This window comes from Corapipo altera, unplaced genomic scaffold (genome assembly GCF_003945725.1).
Source record: "Corapipo altera isolate COAL_440 unplaced genomic scaffold, ASM394572v1 98, whole genome shotgun sequence".
Taxonomy (NCBI): Eukaryota; Metazoa; Chordata; class Aves; order Passeriformes; family Pipridae; genus Corapipo; species Corapipo altera.
This window is the reverse complement of record NW_020884914.1, coordinates 1,385,188-1,410,365: the sequence shown is the minus strand read 5'-3', so window position 1 is coordinate 1,410,365 and position 25,178 is coordinate 1,385,188. Positions and strand designations below refer to the sequence as shown.

General features: G+C 40.0%; 1 protein-coding gene and 1 long non-coding RNA gene across 3 annotated transcripts in view; one reads left to right on the top strand and one right to left on the bottom strand.

The window, feature by feature from the left end:
* Nucleotides 1-25,178, top strand: part of CUNH16orf45 (chromosome unknown C16orf45 homolog) — a 50,389-nt gene that overhangs the window by 13,350 nt on the left and 11,861 nt on the right. The window contains exon 2 of the mRNA XM_027654860.1: nucleotides 11,347-11,470. Coding sequence (XP_027510661.1) covers nucleotides 11,347-11,470 — 124 coding nt within the window. The remainder of the gene's footprint in view (nucleotides 1-11,346; nucleotides 11,471-25,178) is intronic.
* Nucleotides 3,302-18,935, bottom strand: LOC113952602. Of its 2 annotated transcripts, XR_003529603.1 has the most exons (4): nucleotides 18,223-18,935; nucleotides 15,884-15,941; nucleotides 4,873-4,960; nucleotides 3,302-3,513 (listed from the first exon to the last, which is right to left on the bottom strand). It is a non-coding gene; the product is annotated as an uncharacterized LOC113952602 (long non-coding RNA). The 2 variants fall into 2 exon arrangements; XR_003529602.1 differs by lacking the exon at nucleotides 3,302-3,513 and having other exon boundaries at nucleotides 3,739-4,960.

Here is a 25,178-nt window from a genome sequence, read left to right as displayed (position 1 = left end):
TTTTCTAACACCTGCCTCATAAGAAAGCTGACTTCTCATATTGGAGACCTCCAACTTTGCACCGAGTATTTGTATCACACACATTGATTTTTGCCTAACAGGGAGAGTGCACATATGAAATATGAGGGTATGAGGTCACATTTAACCTTGGTACTGAGAATTTCTCTGGGCACCATTTTAAATGGGACACATTCCAGGCTGGGTATGTAATTAAGAAAATCTTCTCTAAGTCTGTGATATGTGGTATAGCTATGGCTGTGATAAGAAAAGCTGTTTGTTCAAGAAAGTAACCTAAAGTCTAAGCTGCTTATGAATAAAGCACAACAAAATAGGGGCCTATATCTTCCCTAGAACAGGCAGGTGGGGAGGGCTGAGGAACTGGCATGGCCGTTATTCTGCCCCTTTTCTTGGCTGCTGGAGGGATTTGGCAGGTACACACTGAAATGGAAAGATGGACAGCAATTTACTTCTCTGGAGCCAGGAGGAAGCAGGAGCACAGCTGGATGCAGTGCCCTTGGGCTGCTGCCCCTGTTCTCAGGCTCAGAGAAACTCAGCTCTGCAGCAAAGCTGCCTCCCAAAATCCACGTCAGGCAGAGGCAGACTGCACAGTAGTAGGGACTGGATGTTCACAGACAAATGAGCTAAATCGCTGTTTTTTCTGCAAGCAGCACTTACTTGACTGCTGAAACAGGACCATGAAAAATCAGCTAATTTGTGTCATATGGAGAGATTAATTTATTTGTTTATCTGTGTGTAGGGGGAGAGAGAAGAGAAACCAGAAGAACAGAATGTTAGGAGAGGCTTCTGGTTTTAGACCTGCTGGGATAATGAGGGCACCCTTCCATCTGGTTAGGTCAGCAGGAGAATCACTGATATGAAATGCATGGTGGTACATCTCCTAGAAAGAGGTGGAAAAATGTCACTCTGTTATTTCAGCTACAGCAAGACAAATTAGGTTGCTTAGTTTCAGACTGACATGTAATGTGGTCTGGGAGAAATTGCTTTCACGCCTCACCTAAAGTCACCAGCCAAATGTGTGAAAAATCCTGTTGTCAGAGCATCTGACAACAAGGAGTGTGGTACTGATACCAAACTAGAGTTTGTTTAAAATTGGAAATAACAGTAGGAAGTCTGGAAAACGTTCCTGCACAATTCAATTATAGTACTTTGTTAAGTCTGTCATAATTCTCTGCAGACCTAATTATATGGACAGCTTTTCTATAAATCCCACTCAAACCCACTTAATCCTTCTTTATACACAACGGAAATGGTTGGGTGAGGTACCACAGGCTGTTTTGCAAATGGACTGTACTAGTGTTGAGGAGAGTTAGTGGCTCAAGTTTGGGCACTGGGGATGCTGAAAACTGAAGCCTGAAATGGTCACACCAATCATGGTGATGCCTTTCCAGTGTGCTGTAATTGCTCTGAAAAATTTCTCTAAGTGAGCAAATCCTTTTTGCACTCTGTCAGTATATCTGAGGTACCAGTAAAGACACTGTGTTGCTAGATTTTTGTGTCTGATGTGCGATAGGAACTGCACTGAGATGATACTGAGCTGGCTACTGAGCAGTCACTTGCAGGCCAGCTTGTATCAGAAGGTGTGAGCTGTTGTGACCTTATTGCTGCCACCATAAGAACAAAAATGTTAAACCTGCCAAATTTGGAATCTGCATATTTGAAAACTGCCTCAATTCAGAGATGCAGTTGATATTAAAACAGAGGATTCGGTTTCAGCTGAGTGGAGGATCACGTGTGAGTCTGGGGTTTCTTAATTCAATAGGACTTGAGTTTAAAAAGGATTTTATAAAAAGACATTAATTCCAGCTCCCTTTGCTGTTTTCATGGTTCCGTTTTCCTCATTTTTATGCATTTGCCCTCTAACCGGCTGAAGAGCTGTGTGCAACCTCGTTATCAGTGACTGTGATGGAAATTGGCCTGGGCATGCAAATTGCCTACTCAGAGTCTTGGAATCAACTTCAAAGATGCAAGGTTGAGCCCTGTAATTGGAGCATCAAAGCCCCTGAGGGTTTTCAAGACCCAACCTGTAAGTGTTATTAGGGTAATTTATCTTAGTGGACATACTTCTGCATACCCTGAATTTATTTACATCAGGAGCACTTCCTGCAAATTTCATTCACACTAAAAAATCTATATTTTTGACAATATTATGGCATAATGAAATCAGGCCTGGGGATTTTATTTCAGTGTTTATGAGAAGATTTTCATAGGAAGTTATTTTTATCTTATATTTTCAAAGAAACGTTTAGTTCAATATTAAGTTCTGACTTGGTCATTTATTGCTGTGAGTGCTGAAATCCTGTTTCCTGATCTGTAAATATGGTTTGTATTAGCTTTTAAACTGCTGACAGTGAGGGTACTACTGAGGAAAAGTCCTTCCTCTCCCCCTAAAATTGACTGTTTAGGGGACTATTCAGGGTATCAAGAGTTGCAAATCAAAGACATATAAAAATAGAGAAAGCTAGTAGAACTCTCAGTAGGATAAAACACCTACATGTAGATTGTACTGATATTGCTACAAACCCACCAAATCATACACAGATTTACAGCTAGAAATGGTTCTAGTTACAGATAACTAGGTAGCAAATTGTCCCAAAGTACTGAGTCAGTTCCTTGCACACACAGTCAGCCTCAGATCCAGGTGGAAGAATATGAGAGCAGAGATGGTGCACGGTATTGAAGTGACAGTTTCATTTGATGGGATGGATCCTTGTGACTTCCTACATGGAGGAGTCTGGAGTCTTTATATGGGCAGTCTCTGATTGCAGAGGACACTGGACCTCAAAAAGCTAAATCCTACCTTAATGAGTGAAGCCCCAGATAATGGCAAATTAATCTCTTCTACTTCCTGAGTCCACCCTCCTGCACTGCAGACAATCTGACAATGCCTGGGCTTATTCACAGGACCTGGCTGGTTTTTTTTCACCACCAAGTGAGGCCAGACCCTTTAAAGAACCATATGCTCTTATCTTAGTTTAAAACAGCTTTGGGTGCTTTCCTCCCACATCCTACTTGAAAGACTGCTTCAGAAAGTTATTGATTTGGGTAGTTACTAGTTTCCAGTCTAAACTTATTCTTTATCTCTGCTTAATTTTACACCAGAATTATCATTTAGCATAAACAGTCCTTTCCTCCTGGCTAACCAAAATCTCCATCACCACAAGGAAATGAATGCCCCAATTTTGACAGCACCGAGTCAGGAGAATGCTGAAATCTGAAAGCTTAAGTGTAAGTAAAAGGAATGGAGTTTATAATGCAAATATAGGACAGCAGTATAGATTTGAAGATACACATTGTCTGAATATCACATTAAGACCTATGCATCACGTTAAATTTCTACAAGAACTCCAGCCTGATGCTGATTCACAGGGTCTTCATTGTCAGAGCAGGATGAACAGCTACTGCCAGATGAGCTGTTTCTTCAGGATATCATTACAACCAAAATAAAGTCTGCTGTGCACAGAGCAGTTTCTTAAGACTAGAGAGATCTTTTTCCTGGGGGAAGTGTAAGATTAAAGGGTTGCATAATTACCCACTTAGGAAACTGGAACTGTCATAAACTGACAAAAAACAAAGCGAAGAATAATTACTGCTTATAAATTTTGCAGGATAACAAACAAGACAATTTAATTGCTGCTTTTTTTGGGAGAGGCAGGATCTTTATAGATCTTATCATTATGGACTTGTGCTGGTATATCTATTTAAATAGGGAGCAAGGGCAGAAAATTAGGAAGTTGGAACCATCATTTAACTGTAAAACTTCTAGTTAGCAAAGTACTGAAGACCATCCTTAATTAGCAATCACTTTTCCCACTGAATGTCTCTTTCTGCTTGGGAATATGTAGTTGAATGAGAAAACTCAAAGTAGGATCTCTTTCAGGTTGAGTTTTTGAACCAGCTTTATTCAGTGCAATATGAGTTGTTCTACAGAAGTGCAGCATAAAAGATGGAAAGCAGCTAAGAATCTTATTTGGGCAGTGGGCAATTACAGGCACTTACAGCAGATGTGACAGGAGTCATTGTGTGCCATACTTTGAGTATAATACCATAGAAACCAAAAGGACTTTCAGAGTCAGAGGAAGGAGCTGAAATTCAACATTGTGAATCTGGCATTTATATTTCAAGAGAAATCTCAGTGAGACACAATAGAGAAAATCCTGACATGGAAAAGAACAGACTTCTGCCAACAGGCTTTTTGCAAAGGTAAATAATAAAAAATAAAAGGTCAAAGCTTGGAAATAAGAACAAGAACATACAGGATAAGCAACTAAAAGAATCCTTTTATAACCAGAGGCTCTTATATATGGAACAGACAGGGCAGTGATTCTGGAAGTGCAGTGGGCAATTGTATGCAGTGCTTTTTATATTCTTTGCTCACATAATTTTAAAATGGGGTCGTGGGGCAGATTGTGAGTGAGACACTTTTGAAGTGGAAACTCAGGTTTTAAGATGTCTAGGCTGTAAATCTGTGATAATTAAACAAAAAAATAAATTCATGACCTGGACAAAATAAATCCCAATATTATAATTGTGCTCTTACACTCAGACCACAGCTGACAGGACCATCTCCAGTCACATCAGATGATTTAACAGACCTTGGGAGGAAATGATCTGGCAAATGATCTCTGGTGGGTTTTTTTTGTTATCATGTGGTGGTTCAAAGACTCATTATTATTCTGTTGAATTCAACAAAATTATGAATGTCAGTTCTGTCTTAGTATTTTTCCTTCTTTCTGCATGCTTTTTTTCCCCCAGCAGTGACTAAAGGCTTTCACATCACAGCCCAGCTCCACAAAATTAATCAGGCTGTTAGCCAGTTTTAGAGAAAACCAACACATTTCTGAAAAGCCAAACCTGAACTTCGAAGACATTTTCAAACTTATTCTTCTCCTTCAAAGGCAGAAATAGCTGCATGCCTGGAAGGGCAAGTTATAGGTGACACCTGCAAAATAATAAAAAAAGTCATGGTAGCCTATTATTAGAAAACTGAAAGAAGACATTTCATATATTAAAGAAACAGATTATATTTGATATTCAGTGTTGAATACTAAAGAATTCTGAGAGATGGCCAAATACTGAAAGAAAAGAGGCAGATGAATAGATCAAAAGAAAGAATCATAGTATCCATACATGACTTCTTCCAAAGGTTGATGAATTGATACAGCATATTTGAAACAAAATCTTCAAAAATTGGTGTATTTGCTGTATAATAAATACGTCTTTTTAGGTTGCTTGTGCCTTTTCTAAACTTTACTAATGCTGTTACTACATCCTACAATCAGAAGATTTTAATTTTTATTACAAAAGAAATTAATCTATTTCCATAAGCAATCTCAGCAAAAGGAGATCTCATCCTAAGGGATGGTAGAAAGTATTTTTTATTCTCTCCAGTTGCATAATAAAAATATTTCCACTGCAGCTGTTGCTGCAACAGTGATTTTAACAGTGATTCCAGCCATTACTGTGAAAGCAAGATTTCCTGTCCTCCCACAAATGGCAAGTTTAAATGTGGGATAATTCATTTTGATCCTCTCAGAGAGATGTACTTCTCTGCAGGTTGTACCAGGGTGTCTCTTTACAGACTTGAAATTCTGATCTCTTGACCAAGGAGCTTCTGAATGGAACCCAGATGTGAAGGGACTGCTCTAGTCCCTTATCTCCTTATCTGCTCCTTATCTCAGAACATGAGTGATCTTTGCAGAGCACAGCACGAAGCTGAGGTGGCCAGGTCTTTGTACCTCAGCTTTACTGGAAGCACAGATGCACCACGAATTCCCCATGAATCAGAAAAGTCCCCTGTCTCCTCTTTCTCCTTCCCCAAATGACAGTTCAGAAGCAGGGATATTTGATGACCAGGATGTTTGATGACCATGACATTCCCAGAGATCCTGGCATTTAATCAGCTTTCAGTATGCATCTCTAAATCCTTCCTGCCAAGGGTTCCCTGGAGCTGCCAGATTTCACAGCTGCCTGTTGCAGAGCCAAGCTGTAAGAGGAATCAGCCAGCCCAGGGGTTTACTCTGAGACATGGAGCATGTGAAGAAAACAGCTTTGGGATTTCTAGGTGCCTTGCTGTCTGGCGAAAATGATGCCTGGTTTCAGCCAATATTTCAGGGCTCCAAGATTACCTCCTTGTCCAAGGCTCACTGCAGTCATGAGTGTTTCCATTAACCACTGTCCATGGAGGACCAGTGTTGGGTACAGGAAGGGTTGACAGACAAACCCTGTGCTGAGTCATGGCACAGCAGGCAGGGCAAGGACAGTTTCCTCCCTGGCAAGGGGATCTGAGCAAGGAAAACAGAGCAGGTCTGGTGCCAGTCACCAGGGTCAGCCACAGCCCAGATCTCCAGGCATATCTCCAGTACGAGGCAGGCCCAAGGTAAAGTGAGAAATCAAATTCAGGTCCTCAGCGGGGAACAGGGTCCGAGGGCCAGACTCAGCTTGTAAATCTGCCTCTGAGCTAAAGGAGGGGAGCCTCTGCTGAGGCTTCTCAAGGCCACACACCTGCACCATGTCCAAACCAACTGAGCCCAGGCAGCCAAACCAGCAGGAGTGGTGAGATGTGCTCAGCACCATGATAATCAGATCACTTCCACACTGGTGTTGCCCTTTTCCCCTTCCCCCAGTCCAGCTACTTTAAATTGCACAACATTTTTTTGCCTCCTGGGGAACCCAGGAACAAAATACATTGCAGCTGTTTGTATTGTGTTTAGCTACTAGCTATATTTGTATGGTAATTCCATCATAAAGCATTGATTAAGTGCTGTTCTACACACATGCCAAATTTAATAATTGTTAGGATTCACAGTAATAGAATGCTGCAGCAGGCTAGATTAGGAATAAGCAATTAGGTGTAGGGTGTTTTTTTCTACACAAGTTAGTTATTGGCCACTGCATCCTGCTCCAGATGGGTTAAATCCAACAGGAAAAAAAAACCAATTCTGAATACTTTTGAAGCAACAGTAAAAGGTATAGTAAAAGATCTGGCTGCAAGACCAGTCGTTTGTGCCTCCAGGTGACATGCTAGTGACAAACTACAGGAATAATAATGATTCTTTTCACATGTACATTTTTTTATCTGGAATATTTTGTACTATAACGATTTTATTTTTCTGCATTATGCAACTATTTCAATTTCCACCAAGTGTGCTGGTTTTGAGTTGCACTATGGTTCTCTCTTCATCCATCTCTGACCTGTCTCCTGCTTACTTACGCTTTGTCTTATCAACTAATAGTGATCTTGAAAGTCTTGATTTTGATGCATGAAACAGCATTAAGAGTTTACTTACTGTGTGTGCTCTATTAGAATTTAATATACTTCATTGAAAAAGAATTATTTTGAGAATTTCACTGAATTCTTGAGAAAGCCCCAAAAGTGCTGACCCGGATTTGTAACGAAACTTATCCATTAACAGTTTTTTAACAAAGATTATCTTATTATTGGATGATTTAAGGGAGTAGAAATAGGCCTCAAATTGCTCAGTTTAAATCCAATTCAGAGCAAAGACTTGAAATAATTTTCAGCTGAAGCACTGTAATTGAGTGGGCTGAACAGCCAGGTTGGTGTCCATGTTAGAGAAGCCGTGCAGCTCATCTGTGCTGCAGGCCTTTAAAGAGCTCTCAGCAGTCATGGGCTGAACAAACACAGAGTCTCATTTGAGATGGTTCATCCTTGTCAAAGATGAAAAAAAAAAGTGGCAGAGTAGCCAGGCTGTTACCTTTAACCTGTGTTGGAGCTCTTGTCTTATCATTCGACTGAGATGACTCCTCAAGGCTGAGTGACTGATAGTTTCCAACAGCAACAGATTCACAGCAAGAAAAGGATAAACAGTGTCCCGAGGGGATCCCCTGATCCATCAGGTCCTATACTGGCTCTGCCACAGAGTTGCTGTGTCTCCATAAGCAACTCACCCCTCAGCTTTTCCTGCCTTTAGGCTGCAGGTTGCCTGCACACTGCTTGGGGTCTTCATGGAGTAGAGGTTCAGTATGTGGCGACCATGAGGGTAACAGTGACAGAGGTTTGGATTCCTACAGCGTAGATTTGAGACCCTTTGTGTCACTGATACACCTCACCTTCTCCAAGCCTCTCTCTTTTACAAAGTTGACAATAATAAACCCCCTAGATTACAATTAAACCACTAATGGTTGTAGAGCACAGTGAGCTCCTCCCACTCACAGTCATCAGTGCCCACACCGAGTGACAGCAGCAGGATTTTTGCTGTAATTACTGCTTCTTCACAGCATCCCTTATTAATGTGTCTGAAACTATTGACACCAGGTGTAATGCATTCTCCCAGTTCTCATTGCAGGCTTCTTCTTAAGTTTTCTTTGCAGTTATTGACTTAATAGGCATTTTATTTTTTTGTTGCTTTTCAAAACAACTGGCTACTGTTCTATTTCTGGCTGGTGCACCGGGGATGAAATGTGATCATTAAGTTAATACTCAGTGTAACTATACCAGTCTGCATTTAAATTGAAGCAAAATTATGCATAAATAACTTCAGGTTTACTTCTTTAGTCCCTCTCATTATATCTAATAGCTTGATAATTTTATTTCTATATAGTAATTATTTTCATGCTAATATCTTTTTGTGCATGCAGTATTATTATTTTACTTGTTTCTTTGCCACTGAAAATTATCCTGAAGATTGCAGAGTACACAAAATAGTTTCATACTGTCACTAACTGTGACTGATCGCAGTGTTGTCTGCACTTTTGCTTTATGAATTTTGTGTCATTACCAGAAAAAAAGCTTAATAACAACATATGCCCAAAAATAGTTGACTACTGCATGTCTGCTTTAAATAAAATGAAATGTTATTTTCTTTCTTTTATGAAAAGTGAGAAATTTCTGAATCATGTCTCAAAGCACTAGAGGTGTCATTCCTCTCTGGGACAGAGTTAAAGCTTTACTTAAAGGCCCAATGATGTTAACATAGTCTTCCTGAGTGGAGGAGCTCAAACCATTTTATGAAAAATAATTAATTATCCTTCAGCACAGCTGCTGCCAGACAGGCCAGTTATCCACCATTTAGAAGAGAAATTCAGACACAGACTGGTGATTTGTGAGGATCACAGTGGTGAAGGTGTGAAGGGGAATCCTGACCTCCTCTTCAGGGCCGTGTCCTCACCCCTGTGCTCTGCTGCATTGTTCAGCTACATCTCTGAGTTTGCAGACAAGTTGTGAACTAATATCTAACAATCTCTACTTCCCTTCTCTTTCAAGCTCCTGCTGCCTTGCTTACATTTCTGATTCTCTTGAAAACACTGCATAATTTTGGATCGTTCTCAAAAATATTTTCTCTGGTTCAAGCACACGTTGAGTGGGATGTGAAGGAGGATCTCTGACTGTGCTGCAGGGGGGCAGAGTAGACTCTGCTTGTCACACTAATTCTTGTGCTGGCTTTAAGCACATTATGAGGGCATAAGGCTTGTTCATGGTTCCTCTCCTGAATTATTGAACTCACAGTATGGTAGCTGACCCGACCCAAGGGGTAACCCTGGGGAATTTACAGCTAGAGTTGCAGAGTGCAATTAAATTAGTTGGGTTTTTTTGTTTGTTTTGTTTTCTGAGCTCTCGAGAACTCATTTTGTAATATGTAGGTATGTGAAATATATTTATGGTTTATCCTTGAGTTACCAGTATTATTGGTTTCAATTCATGGTAGCATCAGAATAACTTCTTATCTCCTGCTTAGATTTTTGGCAAATAAATTTGCACCACAGCCAGTTGTGCTGTAAGCAGTGAAAATGAGAGATGGGCCCATGCAAACCTCAAGACATCCAGGCTACACATCAACTAAATATACCCCAACAGGCACAATGATTTCTAACAGGAGAATCAATCTTCTACAGGCAGCATTTGGGTGTTCAGACACACAAGATAACCTTACTTTACACACCAGTTTTGCAATCTGAGTTTTAAAACAACCAGTGAAAAATGGTTGTTCCCTCATGAGAGATGTTTCAAAATCTGTCTCGCTTTTTTCTTTAAGATTCTGTTATCTTGAAGAAAAAAAAGTGATTTTTAGTATTCTTTTCTCCCACTTTCTTCATTAACAGGTGAAGCCAAAACTTTCAGACAATACTAGCAGGATAACTTTAAAAAAATATATTTTATATATTTTTAAATTCAAGAGAAATGTATTTTCTTTATAGTATATATCTTTTTTCACTTAGCTTCCATTTTGGGAGAACAGGTCTCTGTGAACTAAGCTCATGCAGGGCCTGTGTGTGTGGAGACTTTGTAGTTTCATTCCTACTCTAAGTTTCTGTCAGAAATTCTTCTCAGCTCTTTGTGATTAGTCTGTCATGAGGGACTTCAGAATTTGTCTCAATTAATTGAACAGCTTTTTTTCTGATGCTTTTTGTTTTCTATTTTCTGCATAATCATGTTGAGTACATTTTGGCCTCTCCATTTTGCCTTTTTTTTAAATCAATACAGCTGAAACAGACCTTCTTTCAGGGATATCTCTCCATTTGGGTACCAAAACAGGCAGGCACTCTATTTTTCAGTCTCTAAATTCTTGTTTAACATGAAGGTCAAATATGGTGAACCCTTGGAATAGGGTTTTCCAGAGGCCAAGTTACCCTTTCCCAAACCCACCTTATATAAATCATATCCTTCTACCTTCAGGGAACACAGTTGATAGCCGTGTTTCTCTCTGGACTACAGCGGTAATACATCAATTATAGAGAAATTGAGAAATAATCATAGGAGCGCCCTGACCTTACCAGTTGTCAAGTAATTACAAAAAAGTGCTTTTTGTCTCTTCAACTGATTTCAATGCCCTTGTAAGGAGCACTCAGCCCCTTGCAGGATTAAGCATTTCCAATCACAGCCTTGGCTCCTCTCTAGTGGGGCTGGGCTTTAACTTTTGCTCAAGACAGTGGAATGGCATAAAGGGTTATAAGAATTAAAGATGGAAACATTCATCTGTTTACATTGTCTGCACCAAGACAGGACTCTTCAGAGTTGCAAGTAATTGTTCAGAGTGAGTTTTGCAGCTGTTTCTTCAGTTTGAGTGATATCAGGTGGGGATAGCTGTAGCTGTAGTTATGTACGGGGTTGGGATTTCTTAGAGGTGTGACTAACAAAATGACTGTCACTTTGGCTTAGGGATTCTTTCACTTCAAAATGGTTACATTGAAAGTAATAAGCAAAACAGTAGAGAAAACCAGTCAACATAGCACTCAGCTAGAATATTTTTTACTGCTTGTATTAATTACCCCATAATCAGATAGCTCTGTGATTTAATTTACATTCCTAAAAAACACCATTAAGACAGCTTGACTAGCTTAATTCATTTTCTCTGCTTTCACACACAGATCAACTTGACATCATTTCAATGGCTGAAACAACAATGATGCCTGAGGAAATTGAGCTCGAGATGGCAAAGATCCAGAGACTTCGGGAAGTCTTAGTCAGAAGAGAATCAGAACTCAGGTTTATGTAAGTATCAATACTTCTGGGAAAACACTATGCAAAATTAATCAAAATAGGAAAGAGTGCTATTTAGAAGGCTTTTATCTCCTTGACATTTAAAAGGGAGAAAGATAAAGAGCATCCCAGTTAGGTGAGCACTTGCAAAATGCCGTTGGGAAATGATTTTTGTAGTTGCAAAGGAAATTACTTTTTTTATTCAGCATGATTTGCAGATCTATTACTTACAAAAGGAACCTTTAGCAAAGTATGTGTCTAGAGAGAATATTTTCATGCCTGATTTCAGTCCTTTGTGGGAAGGATATTTGTCTGAACAAAATATCAACAGGTAGGGGATTTGGACCTTCCACAGTCTAACCTAATTCAGGCTTTATTCCTCACTTCATTAGTGGTCTTAGACAGTTCATGTTGCAAGAGAGCACACTGTGTTCTGCACTAATAGCAGCCAAGGTTTGACATTTGTTAAATGGAAGGCATTAAGTTATGAACACAAAACACATTGTGATATATCAAATTAAATAGCTATACTCCAAGAGAGATTCTCAAAACTGCCAAAAAGGTCAGGAATAGGATCCTCACTGAAGGTTCAAGAATATAAATTCAGTTCTGATGATGAAGTCAGTAGGTTTATATACCTAAATAATTGAATTTGGAAGATTAGGACTTACTTATTAATAAGAAGTATATTATTTTGAAGTCTCCTCTGTCTGTGAGTATCTGAGGTCAGAAACTAATGCCTTTGCTGACAGTCCAAGAACTTCAGTAGATCTAAAACCTGCTGAACTCAGACCCTTGGTGTTAATGAAGCTTCAGTAGTCTGAAAAAATTCAGTTGCTCTTTTCTCATGCTAAAGTACAAAGTACTTCGACTGTTACACCTGGAGGTTAATTTTATTGCCCTGACTTGCACTGCTGGAAGTTGAAAACCACACCCACAAACAGCACAGACATCTGTCTTTGAGTATTATCCAGAAGACTTCTGCCCAGAATCACTGCTTAGACACCTCTGGAGATAAGGACTGGTAATAGTGGTACTGACCTTTAATAATGCTGAAGTGGTATAAATAAAGTAAACAGGAAAGGTTTTGTCACACCTGCTCCTGACAGTCAAATAACTACTTGGTTATTGGTTTGTACATAAATTTAATCCGGAAGAAGCCTCATCATTGACCCTGCACTTCTCCTGACATTTTCTATGTCAAACAAAGTGCTGAAATAAACTGTCCCAGTGAATGAGAGCGATTGTTCTGTTTGTTCTGGTATCCAGTCTGTTCTTTTCATTTCCCCATGCTCCCACTCTTTACTCTGTATTGCCTAGCAGGTGTTTGAGTAAGGGATTTAACACAGAAGAGATTGCTTATTGAAAGGGGAATAGAACCGACGTTCCTACTGTGCAACAGTTCCCTTCCTGCCTTAAGTCTCCTCCTAACACACTGCCTGGAGCTGCCCAGGAGCATTCCCAGCCGTTCAGTGGCTGAGGCAGGAAAGCTCTTCTGAGCATCGGAGGCCCCACAAGGCTTGGCCCCAGGTACTGACAAAGCAGGCAAGGGACAGAGGCAGCCACTGCCAGAGATGGCCCCAGTCTGTCCTTTCTAAGTCACGGAAAGTCAAGGTTGTTGCTGCCACCACTGTCTTCAGCAAGAGGGACCGAGGTCTGTGACACTGCCACAGACCCTCTCATTCCCTCAGCTGCAACAAGCCAAGATGACCACTTTTCCAGGGATATTCACACAGCTTTCAAGCCCAGCTGCTCCCTGCTCTGTGGCAGAACATCCTGATACTGCTCATTAATCCTTGAGGCAGTTAAATTCAGTTTGTTAATGCCACCGAATGAAGTGGTGAGATAGCATCTGTCTCTGCACTGGGACTCTACCTGCAAACCAGGGCTTCACTGATCATGACTTTTCCCACCCTGTGTAGGCTTCCCATCTTTCTGCACCCATTTACAACAGCCAAGTTCTTCAGCCTCTCTCACTAACAAAGACCTTCAGAATTAGAACGTGCTTCCCTTAATAGCTTTTAGGAGTCAAAAAAATAGTTCATTTGACTTTATCTAATTCTTAAAAATGTTTTTGCAATTTATTCCTGACAAGAGAGAAGCATGTTGCTAGTGATACCCAAGCAATACAGCAGCACCCGTTCTTTACTGCCTTTCATGCTGGACAGTTTATACTGACAGAGGGACTTGGCTGCATTTGTCTTCAATGACAAACATCTTTTAATACCAAATGTATTTAGTGACTTCTTGCTGAGATTAACAGCACAAGTCATGGTTACCTCAGTGGTCCAAGATTTGTATATGTTTAATAAAGAAAATTACATACATTCTAATACATAGACACGTCGTGAAAGACTTTATACGTGGCCATATTTTTTTTCCAGTTGATTCCTGAAGTAATGCAATGCCACTGTCCCAAGACCAGAAGTCTGTATGTAGGTCATGAATTTTAGTAATTGATTTCTTCTGACAGGACTAGATTCTCCTGGGAATGACCTATACAACCAACCACAAGAAACCAAAAGAGCTGCCTCAGACAGGTTTAAGGCAGACTCGACTTTGAACACTGCTAACGAGCAGCACTACACCTATGCTCAGGCCACGGAGTTCCAGACCAGCTTTAATGAGAACCACATCTCTTTAGTTCTTGCAACTGCTTTAGCTTTTTCTTCAGTTATAAAAAAAGGATAAAACACATACATGGTAATAGAGAGAAAAATGTGTGGTATGTTTGTATTCTCCTTTTTTCCCCTCATGCTGTTAGCAACAGAATAGAAATTCTCTTGAGTTAAACTGGGCATTTTTTAGTTCTTATAAAAGCATGGACACAATGAAATAATTCTGTATCATGCATCCAGCCACGGCTTACATTTCTAGCTACATTTTTTGAAGTAATGGTTCATTCTTCTGACTGTCTGTCTGTATGACTGATCTTTTTATTCACATGTAGTCAGATCCCGCTTCTCCTGGGAGAAGATACATCGTAGCTGTGCTCGGAATGTGTCACCAACCCTAACAGTGGCCATGGCTCCCTCCTGTCAGAGGCACGCACAGCCTGTCAGCAATACTTACACACACCAGCAACTACAACTCTTCACGGCACAGACACTGTGTTTAAAAATACTCACACTCAACACTAAGAAAACAAAACACTGCAAGCTAGACCTGCTGCTGCTGGAAATCAGCAAGCTCTTCCCGTGTTGTAGTGATGCAGGTTCAATCTGTGAAAGGAACGCTCTAAGGCTGCTAATTGAATTTACTGTTTTCCTTGAAGAAGATGCACAAAGAAGATCGAGATGGGATAATAATAAAACTCACTGGTACTGATGTTTAAAACAGCTCTGCAACAACACATCTTAAACTGTTATGTCGGCAAAATGCCCAAACGAAACACATGTGGCAGAGAACTGCTCCAGGATAGCATATCAGCCAGTAAAAAACCCTAACAAACCCAAATGAAAAAAAACCCTAGCAAGCTCTAGGTATTCAGTGGCCCTGGAGTTGGTTTGCAATTTTCACGCTTCTGTGTGTGAACTAGTAAAACCTATTCCTGCTATGTGAGATAATATAGTGTTCTCTCTCTGGCAGTTCCTCAGCTGTGATCTGTACAGCACATGTCTCTCTTCAAGTGATACGAACACTACATGAGGGAGTCCTTAGAAAAACATAGAATTACAGAACAGTTTGAGTTGGAAGGGACCTTTACAGGCTGTCTAGTCCAACACCCTGCAATGAGTAGGGACATCTGCATTTAGATCAGGTTGCTCAGAGCCCTGTGCAGCCTGATTAATGAAGTCTGTAGGACAACAAAATGGATAAAATGAAACCTGTTGCTCATGCATCACTCTACAAATGTTACACTACAGCATTCACAGTTGGTGACACTTCAGTATCTAAATAAAATCTTTACTGAACAGTTCATCATCGCTAGAAGAGTCACTCGGTCAGGGTGAAATAAAGAGTGGGATGGTGAAGCAAAAAAAGCCAGATACTTAATCGTCATTATTTCAAAGCAAGTTGTAAAGTATTTGAGAATCAGTCAGTGGAATTAAACCTAAGTATAAAAGGATTTAATAGCTTTAGGCTTAAGAAGTGGAACAGAGTAACATTCAAAAAAACCAGACAAAACTATATGTGGGGATTTTTTTCTCACACATATCCAAGCAGGCTCTGTGTCTCATCTGTTAGCCTGTGTCTGTCAAACATACCATTAATTCAACTAACCCAGATTTTCAGTTTTCAAAAATCAAAGTGAGGAAAATTTCAATTACATTTGAAAAAAAATTCACATGCATTTCTGTAATTGAGTTAAAACATCAAAACTTGGAGTTTTTTTTAGTTTCTGAATTTCCCTCCACCTCTTTGCAAGTCATACTGTGAATAAGCAAGTTGCTTTGTGCTCTACTGGATATTAAAATTACTCACGGTCTTTGCTCTGGACCATCAACAGAAAGGTTAATCTCCTCAGGAAGAATTTTTCCACCTTTAGAAAGAGATTTGGACAGTAAGGAACAGTAACTCAGTAATACTGCAGTCAGTCACCAGATAAAAATACATCACTTGCCTGCAGTTTTATTATTCTGGCTAAATAAGGGAAAGGGCAGCAAAAATTCTTTTACTAAGGGGTACACTTTATTTTTAAAACTTAGAAGGAGTCCCTCATAGGGCCCTTCCACTGCAGAGCCACTCCAGGCTGTGCAAACCTCTCACCCTCACAGGTGAAAATGAGCCACACAAAATGGCTGCTCTGCCTGTGGGGCACTGCAGGGACCCTGCCCCTGACACACCCTCCCGCAACAGCTTTGGGCAGTTTTTATCCTTCCTTCCAAACTCTGTGCGCTGCCCTTATTGTCTGCTGGGCTCTGTGGCACAGGGGGCTGTGGGCTGCCAGCTGTGGCCTTCAAAAAAATGTGGTTTTCCAGCAGCCACCTCCAGTGCTCCTGGCTCTCGTGGGAGGCTGCAGAGCAATGGTGAGATGGTTCCTGAAGGCCATTGTGAAAACGGGGGAGTATTTGGACGCAGGGCTGTTAAATGCACGTGTTCTCTAGCTGTTCTTCAATAAAACCACTCACTTGCTCAGATCACCCCAAGTGTAGCACCCAAGAGGGCCATGTACCCCTGTCCAAACCTGACCTCAGTGCAGTCTACGGGGCACAGCTCTGAAAATGAAACAATCTGACAGACAGCTGCTGACAGCTTCCAGAAATTGCATCATTCCCGGCTGGTGAACAACAAACACATGTACTAATATCCATCAGAATTATTTTAAAATGCGGAAGATATCTGTTAGAATTTCACCACATCTCTGTACCAGGCCCACAAATGATGTGCTGTCCCCAGCCCCACAGAGCAACACATATTTTTTTATAGTGACAGACCAAGAATTCACTGTTGGAGGGGAATACTTGTGTTCACTCTTAGACAAATACAGATATTGCCATAGTCTGCCTACCACTGTAGTAAAAAAACTTCCTCAAAATATAGAAAAAACAATCTGAGAACACTGGAAACAAGTTTTACCCTGTTTAAAAGTGAAACGGCAAAAAGTGTTAAGGCAGAAATGTCTATGCAGTTTCAATACATGTGATTTTTCTCTTATTTGTACTGCTTTGCAGTCCTTTGTACACTCTTTTGTCTCTGCCTTGCAGAGAGAAGTGGAAATCCCTTTCTAGTGCAGTATACATCATGTGAGACCTCATTTCAGTAATAAAAAACTAAAGTGCTTAAAGACAAAGTGTGATCACATAAAGATACATTTAAGCAGTGTGACTTTGTGGAACTCTGAAGTGAAACAAAAGCATACAGTACAGAAACTCTAATTGACATCTCTGTTTTTCAAATTTGTGATGTTTCTTTATTGCAGAACACAGCTTTTTAATTCTGCTGGGTGGAGCTCAATAAAATTAGATGTGTGACAGTATATACTTAGCTATCCTGTGAAATTTTTTGATTTGAAAAGCAAGGGAAGCAGCTGAACTCTTTTATCTGTTTAACAGAATGTTTGCTGTATACCACAGTGAAATGGTTCTTCCTGTAGTGTATACTTTAAAAGAGACCAGCATTCTGATAATTCTTGGTTTTCTTTTTATGGATAAAAAGAAATTTTTATTTCCAGCTGAATACCTGCTTGTTATGAAGAATTACCTGCTTGCTATGAAGATTTACCTGAAGTTTATATGGAAACAATTTTCAGATTATAAAATCAAGCCTTCCTCAATTAGATAATGCCACAATTTATGTTGCACAATCCATTTTAGCTCAGGCAGCCACAGTCACAGCAGAGCAGATGCCCTGTGATTTGGTCTGTAATTACATTATCAAATCCTATTTTTGTCCTGAGACCCTGCCTCACTTAGTGCCTAGGATGAACCTCCTCAGGATTTGTCCATGTTATGTAGAAATTGTGGCTGTTTGTAGCATCTCTCCTTCAATGCTTCTGAGTCTATGAAATTTCATAAAATTATGCCAGGAGCTGTTGTGACCATCTCCAGCCAGCCCAGGAAATGAAAATATAGCTTGAAGCCATCATATGCTATCTCCAGCTCTTCTGGGTTTATTTTTAGAATAGCTGAGAAGTCTGCATGTATTGATATGAAGGAGACAATATGTACGGAAAAGCACCAGATTATAGCTTGCCAGCATTCCCCCTCATTTGCTTCTCAGGCTTCTCTCAGCTTATTTCTTAAAATGCTCACTATAAAAAGAGTTTTGGGTCAAACTGTAAATGTTCAATCTGTCTGTGCTGTTAAAGAAAGCAAACATACCACTTCAGAACATGCACACTCTCTCTTCCTTCCTAATTCTCCTGTCCCACTTCCTTTTTTTTTCCTCTTTCCTGGTGAGATAACAGACCTAAAAGCTGAGGGAGCTGCTAAGGCAGCATCCTCTTTGTTGCACATTTAATGTGTTACTGCTATGGATGTGTGTGTCTTCAGCAGCAGTGTAGAATTCACATCACTGGGGGCATGGAAATCTACTGTGCTGAAAGACATGATTGTAAAAATGGATAATGCATGTGTTAGCTCAGTTCAGCTGACAGAGACAGGCAGCAAAACCTCAGACCTCTCTGTGATACAAATCAGATCAAAACCGAACTTCAAAATCATTTGTAGTGCGAAATTCATGCATTTTAAAATGCATTAGCATGTTTGGACCCAGTAAATATTAATAGCATAGGTTACATCACCCACGGTTACTGCCTATGCCTGTGAAAAATGCCTATAAAACAGCATCCACTGCCATCATGAAACACTTTCTTTGGGAAATCTGCCAGGATCTGATACTGCTGGCTTTCCAGATGGGAAGCAAAACTTGAAGCCAGCTATGTTGGATGACCTTGAACTGAAACTGTGGAAGTTGCTTCCACCTGTGATAGCTGTGTTGGGATGGTTGTTTCTGCCATGTAGGTGATACTGAATGGCAGTTTTTTAATATGTAGGGAATAGAAGGTATTAAACAGGAAGCACTATTAGGTTGCTTTAGGCAATTACTGAAAACATTGTACTCATTAAACTTTTTTAATCTGTAAAAATATTATTAATATAACAAAATATTTGCTTAATGTCTGTGTGGTCATTACATTACTAAACTAATACTATGAAGAAGCCAAATTCACTTCCACATTGACTTTGCAGGATTAAAATTGTCTTTGGACACTCTCAGTACACACTATTAGATGACTCCCTCTTGTCCAGAGTGCTTATAACACCTACATCATCCAAATTCTCCATAGATCTATTCATGTTTTTTACACTATTGTCTTTGCTTACTTGAAATCCAAGACCTTTTATGTAGATTAGTTTGTTGTAATTTAACTTCGCCCTGGCAATAAACTCATCCCAGTAGTCCCACAGCTTCATTACCTGTCCATTGTTAATCCCTAGTTTCGTTTTTTTCCTTGCTTCAGATCAGCCTTACTTTCTTTTTACATGCCTTTTTAACCTTTTTTTCTTCTCCCAGTTTGCAAAAAACCCATAAATCTCTGGTTTACTGCTGTGACATTGATGCATCCACTGCTAGCAGTAGTAGAGGTGAGATAGTCAGTAATGGTCATTTTGTAGGGTATTGGGTATAATGGTAGAATTTCAAACTTAGGGCAAATTCATGGAGAAAAATGTATAATCCATATTCCTTCTAAGAACAGTAACATATCCACAGAGGTCAGATAAGAGTCTCACCTTTATGTCTCCTGCAGTACACACAGCACATTGGTATTTTAAGTACAAAAAGGAATGTCTGTGGATTGCGTGGCTTTATGCAACCACTGCAAAGCGAAGCAACACCAAACCACACAAGAACTACAGAAGTGAGAGGTTAATTCCTTTGGTGATGATAACCTTAAATAAACCAACTTAGAAACTCTATGTTTTAATTTAAATGAATGCAATAAGTCCAGTAGACAAAAAGTGGGAACAGGAAACAGTCTCTCATTACTGGCTGAACTCAGAAAGTAATACAGTACTGCAAAGCCTGTGTACATGGAGTGTTCCATTCTCGAGTGAGAAAAAGCAGCAGTGATTGCTCTCTTTCTATGAAGTAAAAGTTAAGTTCAAATTTTAATTAGTTCTTCAACCAGATACTTTATCTCTGTTTCTATCATCTCACTGATGTAACATTAGCTATGATTTCTCACTGGCTTAATGCCACATGTGGCAACAGTGCCACACACTGAGTATCACTCTGGGTAAGGGTGAGAGGGAGGAGAGGCTCAGAGATGTAAATAACAGTGGTAACTTGCTGGTTATATATTGCTAAGCAAGTGTTCTGATTTGTGCTTTCTTGGGTACTTTTGACTCTGTCTTTGACAGCTTTTCCTTTGTACTGTATATTAACAATTTTCCCTCGTCTAAGGTTAAGCATGGAATTCTCTTAGGACTATTTACTTATATATAAAGAATCTGGTGCTTTTCTCTGAGTAGACACCTTGCTGTAAGTGGAGCGCAAATAAATAACACCAACAAAACCATATTTTTGTTCATGAATAGAGTTGTTGTCAGTGTTTTCTGATAAGAACCGTCTTTTCATGGAAAGGAGTAATAAATCTTTTCTCCTTCACAGTTCCAGAATCTTAACAACACAGTATCACTTACTGTGATTTCCTTCGTTTTTTTCCCCTGATTGTATCTTGCTCTAGAAACGTAGGATGCAGTTCAGGATGCTGTAGAGAAGAAGGCAGTTTTGTTATGATATATATTATTCAATAAATATACATGTCAGGTTGTCAGCTTCATAAGATAAGGTAAAACACCAAGGGAAACACACAGGGAAAACACCAAGTCCAGCTGTGTGAGGGATACCATGGCTGTGCCATGGATACAGCCTGGTGTGGCACATGCTCTTCTGCAAGCAGGATTAAATTGTGGCTGGGACAGTGTGTCCCCACTGACCTTCCCCATCCCAAACACACTGCAATGGTGTCTCACCTGCACATATCAGGATTCCTTGAGGAAATAACCAGGAAACTGTAAGGTGGGAAATGGCTCAGCATGGTTTTGTAATGAAAGCTGTCAGATGGTGAAAGCTTGAGGCTTCTGAGATTAGGGACAGCATTTCTAGGGGACTGCCATGGACCTGGGAGCCTCAAGGATGTCAGCGTGCCCAGTGTAGAACTGGGAACTCCTGGAAGGTCCAGCTCTGGTGAGGGTCTCCCAGCCCTTCACATGGAAGCCTGAAATCCTCAAGAACAAGTTCTTGGACAGAACTGTGTAGTCCTGGACTAGGCACTTTAAGCTAAAAGTATAGAGCACAGCTCTCAAAGAGGAAGGAAAAATGCCTTTGTTCAGTTTGATCTCTCTGCAGACCCATCTCCTTTGCCCTGTTTGACAGCAACAAACCAACCCCAGAGGAAAACATGACATTACTCTTTCAGCTGTAAAAATGGTGCATTAAAGTGCTCAGAAAGGAAAAGCATTTTTTAGTGGTGTATAATGATAAGCATATAATTAGCAAAGTATTTAATTAATTGTAGATTTACTATTTTGTAGCTGAGATGTTTATGTCTTAAAAAAGAAAAAATATAAAAGAACTTTCATCATCATCTCTGTTAGACAGAAAAATAATTCTTTAATAGAGAATTTCTTTAAATAGCATTTTCTAAATTGAATATATATTGTGCTTGTCACAAAATGCCATTAATAGAAAAGGGAGCAGCTTTATTCTTCCATTGTAGTCATTTTCAGTCCAGTAATTTAGCACTGTATTTCTAAATGTAACCTTTAATCCTAAACTGTTTTTCATGTCCCAGTTCTTAGCTACCTGTGGTCTGGTTTGCATGAGTGGATGGTACAATCAATTGTGTCCCCTGAGACCATCATAACACATCATGTGTATACAGTATCCACAATTACTGGGGCCCATCCTTTTGCACAGTTGGTCTTCCTACAGGCAAGGATGTTCTGTAATAATGTGCAACTCTTGCCCTGTGGTATTTCACTGGTCTTTCTCACTTACCTTCTGCTATAACTAGGAGATTATACTGATTTGTAAAGTCCTGATATGGACTTTCAGTGTTTAATTTTATACCACATACCTTTGTATTTTTTTCAGCTTTGATAACAAATGATTGCTCTCCTGGTTTTAAAAATAAGAAAAGGTCAAACACGAAGGCAGAATAAGAAGGAAATTTATAATCAATTCTCCTAGAGACAATACACAGCCAAACCTAGAGTTTCCTCCTTCTGCTGCCTAGTGACTAAAAAGGAAACTATCAGGCAGTATAGATGAACCAGGCACAGAAGTTTGCCCTGTGCTTTTACATGCAGTCTTCTGTACACTACTGCAAAGAGGTTAGATGCTTGTGAATTTAAATCTGACTTCTCTATTGTACGTTTTTAGACAAATTAACATAGTCAATTTTTGCCATGTGGAGAAATATTCCCTTCCACAGGGAGACATTTTCAGGAAAGCTCCTCTTGTTCCTCTTGCAATTGACAGTCAAACTTCATAGCTGGCAGAGGAGATGGCCAAACTCAAGAGAATTTAGCAATGTCAGTGAAAATGAAAAACAGACAGCTTCTTTAGACACTGTTATGAATTTCTGGGAAATATGCCTTAAATATGACCCTCCAGGGACTGAAATTTTCAAGTCCTACCATCTTCAATTCTTTGAAACGACAGCTGAATTACAACATTACTTTGCAAGCTGTGGTCCAGTGCTTCCATCCACTGTTCCTCCAGCAGAGAGCACTTTTAACAAGAGAAGTTAGACACATGTACTCTAATAGTTCAAGTTAATCATAGGACTCTGATTTGTAACCTGACCTACCAAGCAGGCTGGTCAGCAATCTGTTACCTTCATTGCCAGCTCTGTGTCTTCCAGCCTGAGCAGCATCAGGTGCTAAGCTAAATAACAAGGTGATAAACACACATCATAATGACTCAAACAACGTGTTCTATATTCATTAAATGCTGCCTGCGATTTCACAGATTTAGAATTAGAAGCTTTAAGTAGCTCAGCTGAGTTGACAGGGACAAAATGGAGTCAAATGTAGAAGAGGGGCATCAGATGGGGATCAGTCTCTTCTCCCACAGAACAAGCAACAAGACAAGAGGAAATGGCCTCAAGTTGCACCAGGGGAGGTTTAGATTGGATGTTAGGAAAAATTTCTTGACTGAAAGGGTGATCAGGACTTGGAACAGGCTGCCCAGGGAAGTGGTGAGGCCACCATCCCTGGAAATGTCCAAAAAACATGTAGATGTGGCACTTGGGGACATGGTGAAGTGCTTAGTTAACAGTTGGACTCTGTAATCTAAGGGGTATTTTCCAGCCTTAACAATTCTATGATTCTATAAACTTATTGTGTTCTTGTATTCCAAGAATTCTTTCAGCATTGCAGATTCCCCACAGCTTTGGCAAAGCCTTAAACTCCTGCAGTCCCCAAAGGCAGCCACCACTGGAGTCCCTCAAATCTGCATCTTGACAACACATCACCATCTCTGTCTCTAGCAAATCTCTTTATTTTTACAGATCTCTCTACATCAGTCCCCCAAATTTCTCTGTTGCTACTGGCTGCTCTTGGCTGGTGTTCAGCATAATCGTTGGTGACACCACCAAGGAGATGATCTTCTTACCCCTGTGTTGAGACCTTCTTCAGACACAACATAATCATGTCAACTTTTGACTTAGCATGACACCTGATTCTTAGGCCATCTCCTCGACTGGCACTATCAAAGTCTTCAGAAACTCCAGCAATTACAAGAATTTTACTCCTGGGACAGGAATATATTAAAACAGAACTAAAAATAACCTAAGTACCTGCAAACCCTCTTGGAAGTGAGGGAAGGAAACCAACAAAACTGCTCTACATTCCTTTTTTAACTTCAAGCCCTTTAATGCAATAACAAAACAAAAGAATCTCAGACCTCCTCTCACAGTCATACTAGAGGGAACACAGATCTATTTGTAGCTTTGAAAGTCATTCAGCAAAGGCAGAAGCTCTCTAGACACACTGACCTGCTCTGCTCATTCTGAAATCAATGAAAAAGATACCTGATGCTTATGTAGCTGTTATTAATAGTTCTTACTCTCATGTATTAATTATTTGTCTGTCCTGTTGGCTGTCTTTTTTTCTTTAGCTGACCATTAAGGTGAGTGTTTAGTGGTTTTCCTACAATCTTTTACTGTAATTTTTGCTCCTTTCCTATCCATGTCTCTAGGTGGTACCTAGGTCTTACACTGGGTAATAAAATTTGTTTTATTTCCTTGGCTAAAAAGAATTTGGAAGAATTTAGCTGTTAAGGAATAATTTCTATTGAAGCAAAACAATTGTTCTGTGTCTGGTACAGAATGTTTCAAGTCCTGCCTCCCATTATCTTCCACAGCCTTCGAGACCTGCCAAGGCACAGCTGAATGGGAGGTCTCCTCCCTGTTTCCATGCCCTGCTCCCCCTCAGTCCAGATGGTGCACAGCAGAGGTGACTCATGCTGTCACCTCACCTGTGGATTATATGGGAATGACAGTGCCCAGAGCATTCTCCTGGTTACTGGACCACAGAAAGATGGAATGGGGCTGAGTCACTGTGCCAGATTACTGCAGACTCTTCCGACCCACTTATTTTCCTGTCATTTTGTGACATGTTTAGAAAATCTTTTGCTTAAGCTGTTTATTCATTATGAGCTCTTTTTTTTTTTTTTTTTTTTTTTTTGGCAAACAGAGAATCAGCTTTTAGGTTTTGATGATATAGCTCGAAATACCAAGAGAGAAGAGAATAATACGTACTTATGTGGTATCTCCAGGCATACAGAGGGTGTTTTGCAATAAGCCATCAACAAAGAGAAAAGCAGAATTGCAGGCAGCGTGTCAGGAATACATGAAAGCACACTGAGAATTCATCCCTAGTTCAATACTATTGCAATTGCTCCAGGAATGGGTTTGGGCTCTTCAGAAGAGAAATGTTTTATCATACTCATAACTCATGTGTTTAAGATTCCTGGGCAGACATTTAAAGCCCAGCTCTGGAGGAAAAACTGCCATATTGTGACTGCCTTTTGCTGCACTGATGTTTTTTCTACAATGTGAAAAATGATTTCACAGGGACTGGAAAAGAGTGTATTATCTATTCCAGAGAACAGAGCTCAGCAAAGGCTGGTTGTATATTGCAAGTTCTATGCAAATGTCTCCAGCACCTTTGCAGGTGCCGTTCCAGTCCCTTTCCCATGTTGGATCTGTAGGGAAAAGCTGTTGCATTCTACACAGATCAACAACCTCACTGTGCTGCCTTCC